We start from the raw sequence: 18,614 nt of genomic DNA on the forward strand, positions 1-18,614 counted from the left end.
GTGCAGTCCTTCCATTTAAAGTGAATATTAAAGGACAACATGATTATCGCCTAGATGGATGGAAATTCTTAAAGGTACAGTGGCATTTTTTAAATGATTTTGCTTTTATAAGATGCAAGGATTACTTTCAATGCGGCCCTAATACAGAATTTCAAGGAAGAGGATGAAGAATATCACAAGGGGTGTGCCAGGCAGATCAGGCCAGACTTCTTGTATTGTCATTCAGTTACAGACATGTGGTATCTGTTACAAGGGGACCTCCATCCCAATGTGATGAGAACACTGTCAGTTGCAGTCATGGTCACTTTCTCTCTTGTCATTTTTTCTACCTGCCAGACCACCAGAGGGGTCATCTGCAGTACCAGCAAATTTGCTTCTTAACAAATGACTCGTGCATTATTCAACTGGGCAGTACTTTCTTCTCCTTTCACACTAATATGTGACATGGATCCCCAATTTAAGCAGAATGTTTGATTTTGCAAAATATAGGGTGCAATTGATGGCATTCATATAGCCAGTTGGGCACCAGCTACTTGCCTCACCTGTGCACTGTGACCTGCGCTATTTGCATCCTTTGGGCCAGATTGTAACTCTGCTGAGAATGGCGAGAATGAGAACTTGCACGTATATAGTGTCTTTCACAACCTCAGGGTATCCCATAGTGCTCTACAACCAATGAAGTACTTGTAAGATGTAGGCACTGTTGTAATGTATGAACTTTACCTCACTACATCAAGAATACCATCTGGAACTGTGCCAATGTGCATTACTGAGTACTGGTGTGAATCTTTAATCTACTTGCATGCAATTCACATGAAATGGTGGTTGGTGACTTGAATTTCAATACATTTCTTTTTATTAATCAATGTATTTTATTTGTACACTAAAATAAAAGCAAAATACTGCGGATGCTAGAAATCTGAAATAAAAACAAGAAATGCTGGAAATATTCAGCAGGTCTGGCAGCATCTGTGGAGAGAGAAGCAGAGTTAACGTTTCAGGTCAGTGACCCTTCTTCAGAACTTTGTTGCCAGACCTGCTGAATATTTCCAGCGTTTTTTGTTTTTATTTTATTTGTACAGTGTTCATGACAGCAAATACCTCCACTTCAAGAATATCAGATGTAAGAAGAGAACAAATATTAGAACTAAATCAAAGGGGTCAAATCATCAGGAATCAAGTCAAGATTTGCATGCTGTGCCCACTGGTTGTGGAAGGCCTTCATCAAATTGGTCAACATGGCATGTATCATAGTTTACCTGGGATAAAGATGGGCAAGCAATTTGAGGAAATCGGCCCACTGATCCCATACATTCTGCACTTGTGAATTGTTTTTTCATTGTGAGGTTAGAGTTGAGTTTTTCTTTATAAGTTTTGTACTGATCAAGATAGGCATGTGAATGCTTTTCCATTTTAGTGCATTAAGCATTCTCGTGTTAGATATAGCATGATTGGTCCTCGCCACAAACTGCATCCCCTAGCCGCAGACTCCATCCCTCCCCCTGGCAAATGTCTGAGGCTGAACCAGACTGTTCACAACCTTGGTGTCATATTTGACCCCAAGTTGAGACTCCAATCATATATCTGCACCATCGCCAAGACTGCCCATTTCCACTTTTGTAACATCACCCGAATCCACCCCACCTCGGTTCATCTGCCACAGAAAACCCTCATCCATGCCTTTTTACCTCTTAACAACTATTCCAACACATTCCTGGCCAGCATCCCATGTTCTACACTCTGTAAATTGAAGTCATCCAAAACTCAGTTGCCCATGTCCTAACGCACATCAAGTCCCGTTCACCCATTACCCCTCTGGTCACTGACCTACTTTGTTTCCTGGTTAAGTAACACCTCAATTTTAAAACTCTCATCCTTGATTTCAAATTCTTCCATTGCCTCAACCCTCTCCATCTCTGTAATCTCCTCCAGCCCCACAATATTCTGAGGTACCTGCAACACCCTAACTCTAGCCTCTTGAGAGCAACCCAGATTTAAATTGCTTCATCATTGGTGGCCACGTCTTCAGCTGCCAAGGCCCTAAACTCTGTATTTTACAACTTAAACCTTTCTGCATCTCTACCTCTCTTTCCTCTTTTAAGATGCTTCTTAAAACCTACCTCTTCGACCAAGCTTTTGACCATCTGCACTAAAATCTCTTTATGTGGCTCAGTGTCTCGTTTTGCTTTAGAATGCTCCTGTCAAGAGCCTTTATTACATTGAAGATGCTATATAAATACAAGTTGTTGTTATGATTAGTTCCTGAGTAATGCTTACTCTATACTCTTCCACAACAATGTACCTCAACCCCAAGCTCAAACCACCCCTCATTGTACCAGTGTGACATTTTTTTTCCATTTCCATCATCAGTTATCATGTGGCCTGAGTGAGATTGTCAGTTTAGTGTCCAGCAGAGGTAATTTTGAGCTGTGGACATATGCCTATTGGGAATTGGATTGAAAACACAAAGGAGACTGTAAACCATCAGTCTGGGCTTAAAGAGGAAGGTTTGCTTTTCATCTGGCTGTGCTATACTTAAGCTAGGGGCTCCTGACACTGGATGCAAAGAGTGGACAGATATACTATTCCTCAGCACCTCACCTCTACCCTCAAATTAATGTGCCCAAAAGAATACTAAAAAAGATATTTAATTGAAATCAGAGGAAGATGACAGCACCATGTTAAATTAAAGGAAGAACTGATGAATTGTTTATCAGAGTGTGGCAAGTTGTTGTTAAAAATGATTTTTCTACATGAGAAGTAGAGTGCTGGCACCAAAATTCACAGATATGCTATCAAATGCCCGTGAATATGTGTTAGTTACAAAGGCAAGCATTGCAGTAAAATAAAAAATGAATTGTATTTTGCTAATGGCCGAATACTTCTTGCAATGATATAAGTATGTGATAAGAATTGTACTGGAACAGTTTGTCTATAACCCAAAGCAATTCCATTTTTATTAAATTGAATCCAACAAATTAAAAAAAACTCAGGGTTCTATTTTAACCCGTGACTATTTACAGTGCCTAACCTAAATTTTGTGTTCTAAAATACGTGTCGATAAATGCACATATCCTCGTTCAATATTCAAACCATCTTAATATACACTTAAAAGACTTAAAAGTCAGAAAGTTACAACATAAAAAACTTTAATGATTTTCAATTTTACATAAATTAGCAAAATCACACCCATGTTATTCATAGTCCTCACTCTTCTGGTTTTAATAGCTGTGAAATTATTATACCTTGCTATAATTTTGAGAATTTGTCTAAACCTGTGAGTCTAAAAGAGTCTAATGGTTTTGTAGATTAAACGGGTAAAGGGGCTCCAACTACATGCAAAAAATGATTAACAAACCTTTTTTTGTTCACCTGCAAACAGCTGATGTGAAGTAAATCTTGTTGAAATGATGCAAAGCAAAATAAACTGTTTTAACAGAAGTTAAGGTGAATGAACAAAGTTACATTGCATTGAAATGCAAAAATATATGATGTTAAATATCATCACATATGAGTGGTGCACAATGACAAAAATTATGTATGACATTTTTTGCTTCTTGTCCGTTCCCTCTTAAGTAAACAAGAGCCTGAAAAAGATCCCCCTTTAAATGTTACAGGTCATAACCTGAGAACACCGACTGGGTATGTGCAGATGATGTTCACTGACCATGAAAGCATTAGCCTGTGGGCTTATTGAGCAGGTTATTCAAAAACTAGATGTGACTGGTTCTCCATTCTTTTTCTGTGGAAATAAAAGCAATTATTAAAGCTTACTTAATTAACTTCACCTGACCTTTCGTATAGTCTTTCCAAATCCAAATGCTGTTAACATTTAAGTCTAGGTTTTTTCACTTTGCTATCGCTCAATAAATACTGCAGGTATGTATTTGAACAGTTTGAAAAGTACTGCTTTTTTTAAACTCAGTGGTGTTTAGAAGCAAACATAGCTGCAGAAATACAGCATTCTGAGAACCATAACAGTGGCCCTGAACTTCCTGGGTTGGAAGATGTTGTAAACTCCCTGTCTGCTGGGAGGAGGGGGAAGGGCATGGCACCTTAACTCTACTCTTCTGGGATTCTGCCCCAATTAGACTCAGTCTTTAAATTCTGGTCAGGGAGGCTGTTTCCTGCCTCTGCCCTCTATGCCAAACAAGCCTGTTGGTTGGGAGGGTGGAGTTTATGCATTTCCACAGGGCCCACAACCCCCACCCACCCCCCCCACCGCCGCCTCAGCCCCCACCATTACACACTAAAGGGCTTCAACGGAACTCAAGGTTTGAATCAGTTTGAAGTCATCTGAAGTCCCTAAAATTTATAAGGTTACCAATCAAAAGGGGATCAGTTGTCTTCAGGCATATTGATTCCTGTGGAAGTGGAAATATTTAATTTTTAAAAATTGGTTTGGCCTGTTTGGGTCTCAGTGGGAATTCAGCTGGATTGGCAAGGCACTGCTCTGCCTTCGTGTGCATTTGGGTGAGAATCACTGATGTTTCCTTGCAGGCATTGACCCCCATCCCTAAGATTTAGAACAGGGTCTCCAGCATTGGGCAAGGCAGCTGGAGGTTCTTATACCAGTGGACCAAGGCCCAAAGGATTCCTAGATCAGTATGTCTGCAATCCAGTGGAAATATGTACAGAATATATATATATATATTTTTTTTTTTTTTTATTTCAAAGGAAGATATTTTGTTGATTGAAATGAGGGACATTAATACTGTGAAGTGAAACAGTTTCCAGATTTGTTTTGCAGTGGCATCATCAAATACACTGTGCATCTTTTTGTTCGTTCATGGGATGTGGGCATCGCTGCCAATGAAAGCATTTATTGTCCATCCCTAATTGCCCTTGAGAAGGTGGTAGTGAGCTGCCTTCATGAACTGCTGCAGTCCTTGTGGTGTAGGTAAACCCACAGTGCTGTTAGGGAGGGAGTTCCAGGATTTTGACCCAGCAACAGTGAATGAACAATGACATAGTTCCAAGTCAGGATGGTGGGTGACTTGGAGGGGAATTTGCAGGTGGTGGTGTTCCCACACACCTGCTGCCCTTGTCCTTTTAGCTAGTAGAGGTCACAGGTTTGGAAGGTGCTGTTGAACAACCTTGATGAGTTATTGCAATACATCTTGTATATGGAACACACTGTGCTCTGGTGGTGGAGGGAGTGAATATTTAAGGTGGTGGATGGGGTGCTAATTAAGTGGGCTGCTTTCTCCTGGGTGGTGTCAAGCTTCTTGAATGTTGTTAGGCTGAATTTTCATCCCAAGGTGGAGGTGGGTTTGGAGGCGGGTGTGCCGGGAAAATCATGGCGCCGAGTGCCAGTTTCCCGACGTGTTCCCACCTCCCAGCAATGTTGGTGGAGGTGTCTTCTCGGGGGGCTGTGGCAAAAAGGTAATCGGTTGAGGTAGTTAATGAGCCACTTGAGATCTTGCTGCAGGGCTGGTTTAGATAGTTGAGCCAATGCAGGGGAAACAACCCTGGGTCAGCTGAACATCCAAGGAGATGAGGTGGCTGCACAGCAGGGAGCCATTCAGTGAAGCGGGAGTCTGACACTGCATAAATTATGGAATAAGAAGAGAGGAGCTCATGCACTTGCACGTAATGGCCATTGCATAAACAGATGGAGGCACTAGGACAACTGCAGGGGAGTGCACCTGCAGAGGTCAGTGGAGCACAGGAAGGGTGGGGTCCAGACAGCCATTCCCGTGGCAAGTGTGGCCATCCCTGAACATGGGGCTCAGCTACTCTGAGGTGATGATGAGTACTGATGAGGGGCAGCTGCGCCAGCAATACATGCAGCTCCTTGGTGCAGATGGATGTGGTGGTAATGGCAAGGGAGCATGAATGGTATGAAGTTGCTATGCTCACTGCCAAAGATTCAGCTTGCTGGACATGTCAGAGTAACAGTGCTGCTGGTGGCTGCGCCGATGGAGGCAGTGGTTGCTGATTTGTGTGCCCTCGTGGAGGAGGACTTTAGGCCTCGGGCATGCCCTGCCAGTAGCTGTGGGATTGACAGTGACCTTGAACCTTTTCGCCTCTGGGTCGTTCCAAGGGGTGACAGTGGACCCATGTGGCTGCCTATCATAGCATCAGGCAGGTGACAAATGCCCTGGATGAGGACATCGGCGTACATTGACTTCCAGACTGATGGAGCCACTCAGACCTAGAGGGCTGTGGGCTTTGCCTCCATGGCAGGATTCCCTCAAGTGCAGAGCATGATCGACTGCACCCATGTGGCCATGAAGGCCCCAGTGGAGCAGCCAGCCGCGTTTATTAATAGGAAGGGATTCCACTCCCTCAATGTCCAGCTGGTGTGTGACAATCACAAGCATTTTCTGCAGATGTTTGCAAGGTCTCCTGCCAATTGCCTTCATCTTGCGGCAATCACAAGTGCCGCAGTTGTTCATGCTACCAGATAGACTACATGGATGTCTGCTAGGGGACAAGGGTTATCCTTTGAAGAAATGGCCACTGACACCAGTGCACAACCCAACATCAAAGGTGCAGAGTCATTACAAATGCTGCCATTTCAGCAGAAGGAGCACCTTGAGCAGACCATTGGACTCCTGAAGAAGCAGTTCCATTCCCTTGACTGGTTGGGGGATGCTCCCTGAAGGGTTTCTTGAATGACGGTGGTAAGCTGCACAACACAGCCCTCCAGAAAGGAGGAAGATGCAGAAGAGCGGCACACGTCTTCGAAGGAGGAGGAGGAGGTGGAAGACGTGGTGGAGCACAGTGATCCTGCACGGCAAGGTCTTCCAGAGGTCCGGCTGAGGCAACAAACCATTGATCTGAATGGCAGGGAAGCTTGGTTTGCACTGAAACAGGAACGCTTTTCCTGAGGACAGTACATTCTGGATTGTATTTGGCTCGGTACCACACCTCTCCAACAAGGAGCGGCCACATCCAAAATGCCTGCCAGGCAAACACACCTGCTGTTTCCCCACAATGCCTGGAAGACACAGAGCCACTGGCCACAGAGTGTCCCTGACCACCCACCTTTGTGTTGCATATCCACTTCATCGTACTAGTACCTTAATGCCCTCAAAACAATGGGATCGCAGAAATCAGGGCATAATCATGAACCATCTCATTACTTCGAGGGTTAATCAGTGAATGGAAGAATTACAAACATCATCCAAGTGAACTGCAAAGTGAAACTATGAATGCGGCACTATCTGCACATGGCCACTTTTAAGGGCTGACCGCCCCCACCCCCCACCCCTTCCACGTCTCCGTGCTTGAGGCAGAAGTGGAGACAGGCTGCTTGCTTGTGTTTGCATGTGTCTGAGATGCCCATGGTGCCCATTCCCGGCGTCTCAGTGCCAGTGGGGGCACCGCCACATGCTGCCCCACCTGCATCAATGTAGGGGATCCTCGGTCATGTATAGATGGTCCCTCAGTCAGAATGGCCAAGGGGATGGCTGATAACGAAGGTGCCCCATGAGTGGTGGCCCCTTCGACATCATCCCTGTCCACACCAGCTCTTTATGGAACGCATTCGCATCCAAGAGAACCAGCAGCTGGGGGGCATTTAGTTGCCAGTCCATTCATCTTTGCGCCATCAGTGCAACTGACTGGTCAATGTTACAGAATGTGGCATGCATTCTGTGCGTAGCAGTGTGATGTTTCTGCATCCATTCAGTATGATGCCGCATATGGCTCTCCACGAGGTTGACCACTCTTTCAATGGAGGAGCTTGTGCGCTTATGTGCCTGAGACATTGTGGAATACATCTTAAGATCCATTCTCTGTCCAAGGCTCCGCACTGCCTCAGGGAATTCCAAAATTTGGGCACACATCTCCCATTGCTGCTCCAGAAAGATGTGCCTTGTGCATGACCCCCAAGGCTCTGCATCTCTTGGCTGGCACTGTCCTCTATCCTCCCAGGGGGACTGCCCACAGTTGCCTCTGGCTTTGTAACCTTCTCCTGCTCACATGTGAAGTGCTGGTCACCTTGTGCCACCTGTTCGAAACTCATGTGAGATCACACCAAGATGAGTGTATCTGTGCTGGTGGAGGGTACACTTGATTTCTGTGACTGTGGTGCATTGGATGCATCTTCCTCCTCTGAAGTTGCTGCCAACGGCAGTGTTATGCTGAGGCTGCTCCTCCACAATTCTACCTGCAGGAGACGTAAGACATTGGTTAGGAATGCTTTCCTTTGTCAGTAGTTGCTTACGCAGACCTGCAGCAGCCCATAACAGCTTATGTATTGGCATGGACAAATGAGGATGGAGCTCCATCCCCTTCACATGGAAATGGTAACATGCTTTCACCCTCTCTCGGACCGACACCCATCTTGCCCCTGCAGACTTTCTGCCAAGCTGCCACCCTGGCAGTTTCAAAGGCCTCCTTCTCCATGGCTATCAGTATAGCAAGAAGCACTACTTTTTTGAGTGTTGTGTGCTCTTTTTTCCTGCAAAGTCAAGAGTGGGAGAGTTAAGACCATGTGCTCTCCTTCACTGTGGCTCATTTGCATGTGATGTCCATGGCTCCAGTGTTACCTCCTCCACAAGTTCTTATGGTGTGAGCACTGCCCATGGCTCAGGAATGCACCTGAGCACATATGTCCACACTGTTCCTGAATACTATGTGCCCTCAGGATGCTCTGCTCATAGGGCTGCTGGTGATTCTAGAACTGGAGGCCTGGGTGTAGCATAAAACTCACCTTTCCAGATCTCAGAAGGTCATTGAACAGCTTCCTGCACTGTACCCACATCCTGTTGACAACACAGCAGCTGCTCACGCCCTGAGCCACCTCCATCCATGCCTGCTTCAGCTGGCTGGCTGACCTCTTCCCGCTGCTGTCTAGAAACAGAACACTCCTGTGGGCTGTCACTGCCTCTAACAGCACCTCCAGGGAGGCATCAGCAAATCACAGGGCCACCCTTCCATGGGTATATGCCAGGCTGTTGCTCCACTGCATTCTGGCCTCTACATTCGCCCGGGATGCCGACGTCCACATTCATGGCTGCCACATCTACATGCTAACTCCTCAACATATCCGCCACTTTTAATTGGATGGTGAACGCACTAGTGAGCCACTAATTGGCTGCCTCCGTCAAAATACCGTCGGAGGTCCAGCAATGATGTCCAGTGGGGTCGGGACCCAGAAATGTTCCCAACATCGGGGTCCCAACCCTAGGATGATAATTCAGCCCATGGCAGGTGCACCCATCCAGACAAGTGGGAAGTATTCCATCACGTTCTTGGCTTGAGCCTTGTGGATGCTGGACAGGCTTTGGGAGTCATGAGGTTAGTTACTCACCGCAGAAGTCCCAGCCTCCAATCTGCTTTTGCAGCCACAGTATTTTCAAGGCGGGTCCAGTTAAGCTCTTGGTCAATGGTGAGCCCCAGGATGTTGATGGTAGGGGATTTCAGCATTTTCTGTTTTTATCTTAGATTTTCAGCATCTGAAGGATTTTGCTTTTGTACACAGTTGTTATCCTGTCCATTGCAGTGTAGCTTAGTTCTTTTACCTTAACTTCTGTTAAAATAATTTATTTTGTTTCTTTTCAAAATTGGATTGTCAAGTAGATTCAAACTTATGAAGCGATTATACATACAGATGTCCACTCATTTTATGAAAGCATCAAACAATTAAGGGTACATTCATACAAATATTTTATTTTTTGACTATTGATATAGATGTATGTTCACAGCCATTTTATTAAAGTCTACTTTCCCACTCTAATTTACAAAGTAACTCCACATTCAGACTGCATGTTGCTTTTGAAAGGAATAGATTGCATAACCAGGCTTTTTGGCACCAATGTCCACGCACTGGCAGCAATACAAGTTGATGCATGTCATTCTACCCCGATTTGCACAGTAACAGGGCCTAAACAGACATCACTGCAGCTGCCCAGCCTCCTTTGCAAGTTGTACTTGGTCAATTGTTAGGGTTCTCAAGGCAGTAAGACTACCAACCCCAATTTGCGGCTGTTATCACTCCATTAACACCGATAGTGGCAAGTTAAAATAGTGTCTGTTGTCTGTTGATTTGCAGATTACCTAACTTCTGACTTGACTTCTGGATAGTACAAAATCAAAGTGCAACACACTTATGTGTTTTGCAGATAGCTGTAAATCAGCAATTGTAACTTTAGCTTCATTTCCATAGGTACTTACATTCTGATTGGTCTTTTAAATAACTTTGTGATTCTTGTTCAAAACTCTGTTCACGGCTAAGAAGAATGTTTTGTATTTTTGTCATCCAGTTAATGAGATCTGAAAATAGTTCTGACTCATTTGAGTTGTTTTGAAAGAATAATTTGTTAAACTTGTTTGTGCTCAAGGTGGAGAATTATCTTGATGTACCGTTACTGCGTGACATACTGCATGTTCTGTTGCACAAAGACACAAGAGGCATTAAGATCTTTTTAAATTACTATATTATCAGGTCAATTTCAGATCCATACTATCTGAAATTTTAGTTGCATGACTGTTCAAACAGATAAGCAAATGCTGTTTTTGAGAGTAAATAGGCTGATAAAGGACCAGAGAACCACTTAACTTGGGATGTGGAATCAGATAGTCTGCACCTGTGATGTCAGAGCGAACAGTAATGCAACTGAATTTGCTTTATCCTATTCTGAGACCAGTTCAAAAAGATTGTGCGATTGTTGCAGTTTTTTGTTTTGCTAATATACAAAAGGGTCTTCAATACATAAGTGATTTGTTGACCATAAAGTCCAAAGCATTAATTTACTTTTGACACAGAAAACATTGCTTTCTGCTGAAGGCTGAGGTATTTGCTGCCCCCAGCTTGCGTCAAGAATAATAAGAATCTCAGTGTAATTTCTAATCATATTCTTTGTATTATAGTTTTGAAATGATTTGATACCCTTACATGAACATTTGACTATTCTCATGCATTATAGGGTTTGATATATGCCATCCCTACTTCAGAAGTGCCAATTGATGAAATTAGAAATATTTTGAAGAAATGGTTCTCAATCTTTAACCATATAAGGAACAAGCTTCACACAATAATCAAACAGTGATGTCTTCATTTTACAGAATATGCTCCAGCAGCCAACATTTTCCTTTTGAGGCCTTAACTGTGACATCATCAGGCAACGTGATGTTGGCCATATTCTTTTCACAATCCAAAAATCTGAATCACTTTGAAGCAACAATACAATACATCAATACAACAAGTGAGTCTACCCTACAATGTTTCCAGCAATTCAGTTTTATAGGAGATTTAAGTACAAGTGCATGACAGTAAGGTTGTTAACCTTTTTCAGGAACCTTTGCACTACACCAATGATTTCATACATAGTTCTGAAAGTACTTGCAATCCTGTGAAGATATACAAATTATGTCAGCAGATTGGTGGATAGCTGACGTAACCAATTTAACAGAACGATAAACTGAATAACTTTAGACCAGTTAGCCTAATGTTAGTTGTAGGTAAACACTTGCAGCCCAGAATTCTAGATCAAATTAAAAAGCATCATGGAGTGTGTAGCACAAAGGACAAACATTACAGTTTTGTTGTAAGCAAGCCATGTTTGATAAATTCAGCAGAGTTTTGTTTTTACAAAAGACTATATGAAGTAAATGCAGTAAATGTAGTGTATTTGGATGTCAAGAAAGTGCTCACTAAGGTTTGTCAGGAGTCTTGTACAAATTCAGATGTAAGATATAAAAGGGAGTGTAAAAACAGAAAATGCTGGAAATGCTCAGCAGGTCTGGCAGCATCTGTGGAGAGAGAAACAGCGTTAACTTTTCAGGTCTGTGACTTTCATTCGAAGTTTGTGTTTGTGATTAGGTGATGTGGGCGTTTGGTTGTACGGTGGAATGCCATTACCTTTTTCAAATAGATTCTGGGAGAAAGTCTTTAAAATCAGTGGCAGGGGCTTAGATTGGAGTTCTGGAGGCAAACTGCCATTTAAAGATCAAGGCATTGGAGGAGCAGTGAGCAAAGCAAGAACTGATTAGAATGCATTCTGGAACAGACACTGTCCAAAAACATTTTTGAATTTGTTTTAACTAACCAGTTTTTGTGTTTGTGATTTTTCTAACATCCTGGGAATGCCCCTTTTATCAGGAACTTGTTTCAACATTTGGAAGGTAAGGGGTGATTTCCTCTGTGCACCTTGCTATAGTGAATTTATAAACACCTTCTTCACAAATGGGTTTAAGATTTCACTATACCGAGGACACAGAAAATTTTGTGCCTCCAGGCTTTTTCATACTTTAGGTTGCACTGTAACTGTAGGCAGTTTAGAAAAGCTAGGATATCTTCAGTCAGTGGCTTTTAACTATAATATGATTTGGAAGTTTGCATATACTCTGGAAGAACTATCCATAAATCATTTTGCAAATCGGTATGATTGAAATGTGTTTACTTATTCCTATTCTTTTTGATTTTCAGCCTGTGGTGGATCTATAACTGCTTATAATGGATCACTGATCTCTCCATTTTATCCCAATAACTACCCTCCAAATATCAACTGTCTCTGGACAATTACAGTAAGTAAAATAATTATAAAATATTTATGTACAGACTATGTATGATTGGAACCTCACCATATGAGTTTCAATGGTGTGGTTGTTTTGAGTGTGTTTTCCTTCAACAGTAATGATTAGTGCCTCCACTGGCAGGGCACCTGCTTCATGTGGGTTTTATTCACACAGTTTCTATCTTTCAATCTCCTGCCCAGTTGTAATTGGATCAAAATTGTGAATTCATTCTGTCTGTATATCCACTTAACACTACCCTGTTTTCTCCACAACCTAAAATGTTTGCTGGATTTTCACCAAACTGCCTTTCATCTAACTTTGTACCTTTCAGAGTTGACAAACTACAACCCATACTCTTGTAGATTCATGCACAAGAAACATGAAATTGAAAGCTCAAAATGATTTTAACTCATCATTAGAAACTGAATTTATTATATTTAAATTACTGTCACACAAGTGTTGTGTTGGGTGCAACCTACTATGCATGGTTTTACTATTTTAACTCCAAAATAAATGCAATGATCACATGGCATGCCAGAAATTATGAAAGGGTAGATTTTATGAATTAGTCCTCCCAGCACAGGGCCTTAACAGAAAATTGTACAAGATATGCTGATCTCTGCCCAAACTCAATTTTAGAGTATACATTGAGACAGATGTGATATGTGTTACAGTGCAAATTACTGCGATTTTCAAAGGCTGTTTTTAAATTTAACATTAAAATCTGATTTACTGCAAGTATGTATAATGACGCAACGATGTTACTGTTTTATTAATCATTGTTACACAGGTTATTAAAAACTTGGGGAACTTCTATTCTTTTAACAGTGAGGTTGGTACCTCTTTAAAAATAGCATGAAAGCACAAAAATATTTGTCCAAACTATTGAAACCCTATTTTCTCCTACCCCAAGTAGAGGTAAAATGATCCCTGGTCACTACCAAAGTTGTTCTCAGTAAGTTAATGACACTCACTGTTTAGATTTATATGCTAAGCCTGACCACTTGGACAAGGTACCAATGAGACACGGCAATGAATCAAACACTTTCAGGGGAGGAGAGGGGATAAGAGAGCTGGATGGGAGTAAATTGGCAGAGCAGTCAAATGGAGGCATCTTCTGTTTGACAAACTATTTCTCAGTTATTTGCAAACATACAATCTGTTGCTGTAAGTGATGTTGAAAAGCATTCGCAAAGAAAAACCAAGTTGTGGCAGCTGTTTAAATATTGGCTGGGGCCTTAGCTATTTATAATCTATATCAATGACTTAGATGAAGAGATAGAGAGTAATGTATTTAAGTTTGCTGATGATACAAAGTTCGGTGGAAAGGTAAGGTGTGGGGAGGACACAGAGAGGCTGCAAAGAAGTATAGACAGGTTAAGTGAGTGGGCAACAAGATGATAGATGGATTATAATGGAGGGAAGTGTGAAGTTATTCACTTTGCTTGTAAGAAAAGAAATATCTTTTTAAAGATGTGAAACTTGTAAGTGTTGATGTTCAAAGAAACTTTGGTGTGCTCGTACAAGGAATGCAAAAAGTTAACATGCAGGTACAGCAAGCAATTAGAAAATGGCATGTTGGTCTTTATTGCAAGGGGATTGGAATACAAGAATAAAGAAGTCTTACTAAAATTGTACAGGGTTTTGGTGAGACCACATTGGGAGTACTGTGTACAGATTTGGTCTCCACAATTAAGAAAGGATATACTTGCATTGGAGGTGGTACAGCAAAGGTTCACTAAATTGGTCCCTGGGATGAGGGAGTAGTCCTGTGATGAGAGGCTGAGTAAATTGGGCATATATTCTCTGGAGTTAAGAAGAATGAGAGGCAATCTCATTGAAACATACAAAATTCTGAAGGGGCTGGATAGGGTAGATGCTGAGAGATTGTTTCCTCTGGTTGGGGAATCTAAAACACGGGGGCACAGTCTCAGGATAAGGGACCAATCATTTAGGACTGAGAAGAGGAGAAATTACTTTACTCAAAGTGTTGTGAATCTTTGGAATTCTCTACCTCAGAGATTTGTGGATGCTCCATTGTTGATACATTTAAAGCTGAGATAGACAGATTTTTGGTCTCTCAGGGAATTAAGGGATATGGCGGGTGGGTGGGAAAATGGAGTTGAAGCTTAAGATCAACCACAAGCAGACTCGACAGGCCATATGGTCTATTCCTGCTCATATTTCTTGTGTTCTTGTGCTGGCCTTACCCCCATAGGAGCGATGTTCAAATCCATCCCAGGCTGATGGGATAAAAGTCTTCTGTGTGCTGTATGTAAGGGTTCTATGTAAAGTTAGCTTTGCACTCTCAGTCAAGTTTTTTTTTCTTTATTCATGGGATGTGAGCATCACTGACAAGGCCAGCTCGCTGGAATCCTTGGGATATAGGTACATCTGCAGTGCTGTTAGGAAGGGAGTTCCAGGATTTTGACCCAGCGACAGTGATGGAGCGGTGATATATTTACAAGCCAGGATGGTGTGTGTCTTGGAGGGGAATTTGCAGGTGGTGATGTTCCCATGCGTCTGCTGTCCTTGTCATTCTTGGTGGTAGAAGTCGTGGGTTTGGAAGGTGCTGTCGAAGGAGGCATGGTGAATTGCTGCAGTGCATCTTGTATATGGTACACACTGCTGCCACTGTGTGTCAGTGGTGGTCGGAGTGAGTGTTTAAAACAGTGGATGGGGTGCCAATCGAGCAGGCTGCATTGTCCTGTATGGTATTGAGCTTCTTTTTTTAATTCTTTCATGGGATGTGAGCATCGCTGGCAAGGCCAGTATTTGTTGACCATCCCTAATTGCACTTGAGAAGGTTGTGGTAGGCCGCCTTCTTGAACTGCTGCAGTCCATATGGTGCGGGCATACCCACAGTGCTGTAAGGAAGGGAGTTCCAGGTTTTTGGCCCAGCAACAGTGAGTGTTGGTGGACCTGCATTCATCCAGACAAGTGAAGAGTATTCTATCACACTTCTGATATGTGCCTTGTAGATGCTAGACAGACTTTGGGGAGTGAGGAGGTATGTTACTAGCCACAGAATTCCCAGCCTCTGACCTGCTGTTGTAGCCACAGTATTTATATGGCTGGTCCAACTCAGTTTCTGGTCAATAGTAACCCCCAGAATGTTGATGGTGGGGGATTCGGTGATGGTAATGCCATTGAATGTCAAGGGGAGATGGTTAGATTCTCTCTTGTTGGAGATGGTCGGTGCCTGCCACTTGTGTGGTGTGAATGTTACTTGCCACTTCTCAGTCCAACTTGAATCTTGTTCACATCTTGCTGCATGCAGGCATGGACTGCTTCAGTATCTGAGGAGTTGAAAATGGTACTGAACACTGTGCAATCATTAGTGAACACCCTCACTTCTAACCTTATGTTGGAGTGAAGGTCAGAAGGGATGAAGCATGGTTGGGCCTAGGACACCACCCCGAAGACCTCCTGCTGCACTATCCTAATGGACATGGGTTTATAGAACAAAACTGCACTTAATTCAGTGCTAATTAACCATGTCACTCAAGTGTGAAGATTGATATTGTGGGAAATGAAAAAGAAATACAATAGTGCTGCAGCAGGGGATGCTCTTTTAAGATAAAGGGCTGAATTTTGTTGGCACAGCAGGGGTCCTGACGCCAGGCCAGAAAGCCAGGGACAATCCTGCCTCGGCCATTTGGAGGATCTCCGGCCGCATTTTTAGGTGCTCAGGTAATTAACTGCCTGGCGCCAGGGCTCCTGTCCCTTTAAAAGATGGGAGCCTACCTCCAGGAGCTGTCAGTCAATCGGAGGGCCAGCAGCTCTTCAGTCTCACCAGAGCCACCGGGAGCAGTGGCACTACTGGGACTGCACCCAACCCAGAATAGCATCATGGACGGCGCCCTCAGACCAAAGTAAGTGGGTTAGGGGTTGCCGGGGCCAGTCAGCAGGGCCCAGAGAGGGGAGAGTAGAGGGTGATGGTTGGTGAGGGAGGGGAGGCTGTTACCAATGGGGACGTACATTGCCACCAGGTGAGCTGTCCGTGAACCACAGAGTGCCCAATCAGGAGGGCTCCCCCCAAGCCCCCGAACCTGCAGGGAGGCCCCCAGGGTTTACCTAGCAGTCTCCCTACGTGGCAGAGGGCCCACCCAGTGGCGGTGGAATGAGGTCCTTAATTGGCCACTTGAGGGCCTCAATTGGCCTCTGGGTGGGAGGGCTGGTTGCCACCTTCCCCACCGCTGGCGAAATGCCACTCACCCCCATTCTCCTTCCCACTTTTTTGCCCACCACCCCCACCTCCCAGCCTGCTCCCAAAGGCCCAATTAAATTCCACCCAAGGACTTGAAGCAGAGTGGAGTGATTGTTCCCTTGCATCTGGCTGTTCCAAAGTGGACCTGAGAATGCTTGATGATGTCACTGGGTACCTGAAATGGGAAAGTATTCTGTTCCTCAACCATGAACACTTCCTACATTGCTGAGCACAAAAACAATGGCATTATCAAGTCTTTGGCACGTGACTCATTATGACACATTGTTCTTCTCCTTCCATGAACTCTCTTCATGAAGATGGTAACTTTTTAAAAGGGGAAGCTACGTCTCAGGAGTAAACGTCATGACTGGCAACTAGCTCTTCATCATTTTTATAGTTTCAGAAGAATTTTTTTTTGTTAAAAGCCTCAAAACTATACAGCTGTTCCAAGAAGCCCTGTAAATACATTATGTCCATTTTTCTAACTTCTATGTGTTGGACATGCTACAATCATATAGGAAAAAGAGGTCTCAGTTTCTTCAGACATCAAGCATGAATGTAATTTTCTTTTAGTCCGCTTGATGTAGTTTTAAAATAGTTTTGCAACAAAACCTGTATATTGAAAAACTGACCTAAAAACCTGCCAAGATGTGTATCCAAATCTGTTTTTCTGTTTCATGTGGTTGACTGCAGACACTGCCAAAACCCCTTCTCACAGTCTGTTGATACATAGGGATTAGAAATTCAATACATCAAGGTTTTTTTTTTAATCCTTTGTGGATTTCCTAAATGGTATTAATTTTCTTTCAATAGCTGTAATTTAACTAATGCACTATAACCTGTAATACGGTATTGGCCTCAGATACTTAATATGTTAAGGGCTCATTTTGGAGAACATGGTTATGATTTGTTCTGGTAACACTGCAAAAAAATCCTAACAAAAATTAGTTTTAATTCTAGATTGTTATAATACAAATATTTTTCTCAATATTTAAAAATGTTGTTACAATATATTAGATATGTACTCTGTGCCCAATTTGGCACATTCCTTCGACAAATGTAATGGTGCCAAAATTCTGCAGCCCACCCCACCACACTTCTGCTGTAAGTCCAGTGAAAGAGCAGTGCATAGCCATAAATTAGATCAGGGCGTGGATACACCAGGTCCCATGCTGCTATAACTCCATCCATGCCAAACAAGGTCACTCATGCCTGAGTGGTTGCCACTGAGGAAGAGGCCTCCCAGTTATTTCTTTGGCCCCAACCTGGGAATTTGACAGCAGATTGGTACACCCAGTGACAAGAGGTGCCTTCCAGCTGGCAGAAATGGAGCCACCTCAGGGTTTAAGTCTGATACGTAGCCTGAACCAAAGAGCTATAATTTATATGTTTTCAGGCCGGGTCGGGGCTGGGGGGGTCTGGAGAAATTTGGAGCTTCCCCTCACCATTGAGCACCTGGGATACACCCTTAGTGGACTGGTTAGCCATTTAGATTGTTAGAGAAACTCTTCCACCTTCGGGGAGTCTACCATGGTTTGGAAGCGGAGGTTTCTGGCAGGTACATCCAGGCATCTAGGCTGAGAAATTGTCTGCATATTATCAGAGCCAAGAAACCAACTCTAAATCAACCCATGTATCCTCTCTGACATTCCACCTTCTCTTTTATTCAACACTGATGCAAAAAAAAATTGTCCAGCAACATTTTGGAGACATATTAAAGGTTTTTGGTCTGTGGGCCCAGACTCGGTGCTGCGGGACCAGCACATGCCCAATCCAAGAGGTCTGTGGACCAAATGAAATTGATGCTCAGACGTCACTAACTTACTGAATCTTCACCTGCTGACATTGATCACACTTCCACAGGCAGTTCGCTCAAGCAAGGATGTCAATGCCACGTCGCCTGTTAAGTCCTGGGTGTAATGTTTGGAGCAGG

General features: G+C 43.3%; 1 protein-coding gene across 1 annotated transcript in view; it reads left to right on the forward strand.

Moving 5' to 3' along the window:
- LOC137374572 (suppressor of tumorigenicity 14 protein-like) overlaps nucleotides 1-18,614 on the forward strand; it is a 189,135-nt gene that overhangs the window by 72,745 nt on the left and 97,776 nt on the right. Inside the window, exons 8-9 of the mRNA XM_068040870.1 lie at nucleotides 11,020-11,159; nucleotides 12,383-12,480. Of these exons, the coding sequence (XP_067896971.1) occupies nucleotides 11,020-11,159; nucleotides 12,383-12,480 (238 nt within the window). The remainder of the gene's footprint in view (nucleotides 1-11,019; nucleotides 11,160-12,382; nucleotides 12,481-18,614) is intronic.

This window comes from Heterodontus francisci, chromosome 10 (assembly GCF_036365525.1).
Source record: "Heterodontus francisci isolate sHetFra1 chromosome 10, sHetFra1.hap1, whole genome shotgun sequence".
Taxonomy (NCBI): domain Eukaryota; kingdom Metazoa; phylum Chordata; class Chondrichthyes; order Heterodontiformes; family Heterodontidae; genus Heterodontus; species Heterodontus francisci.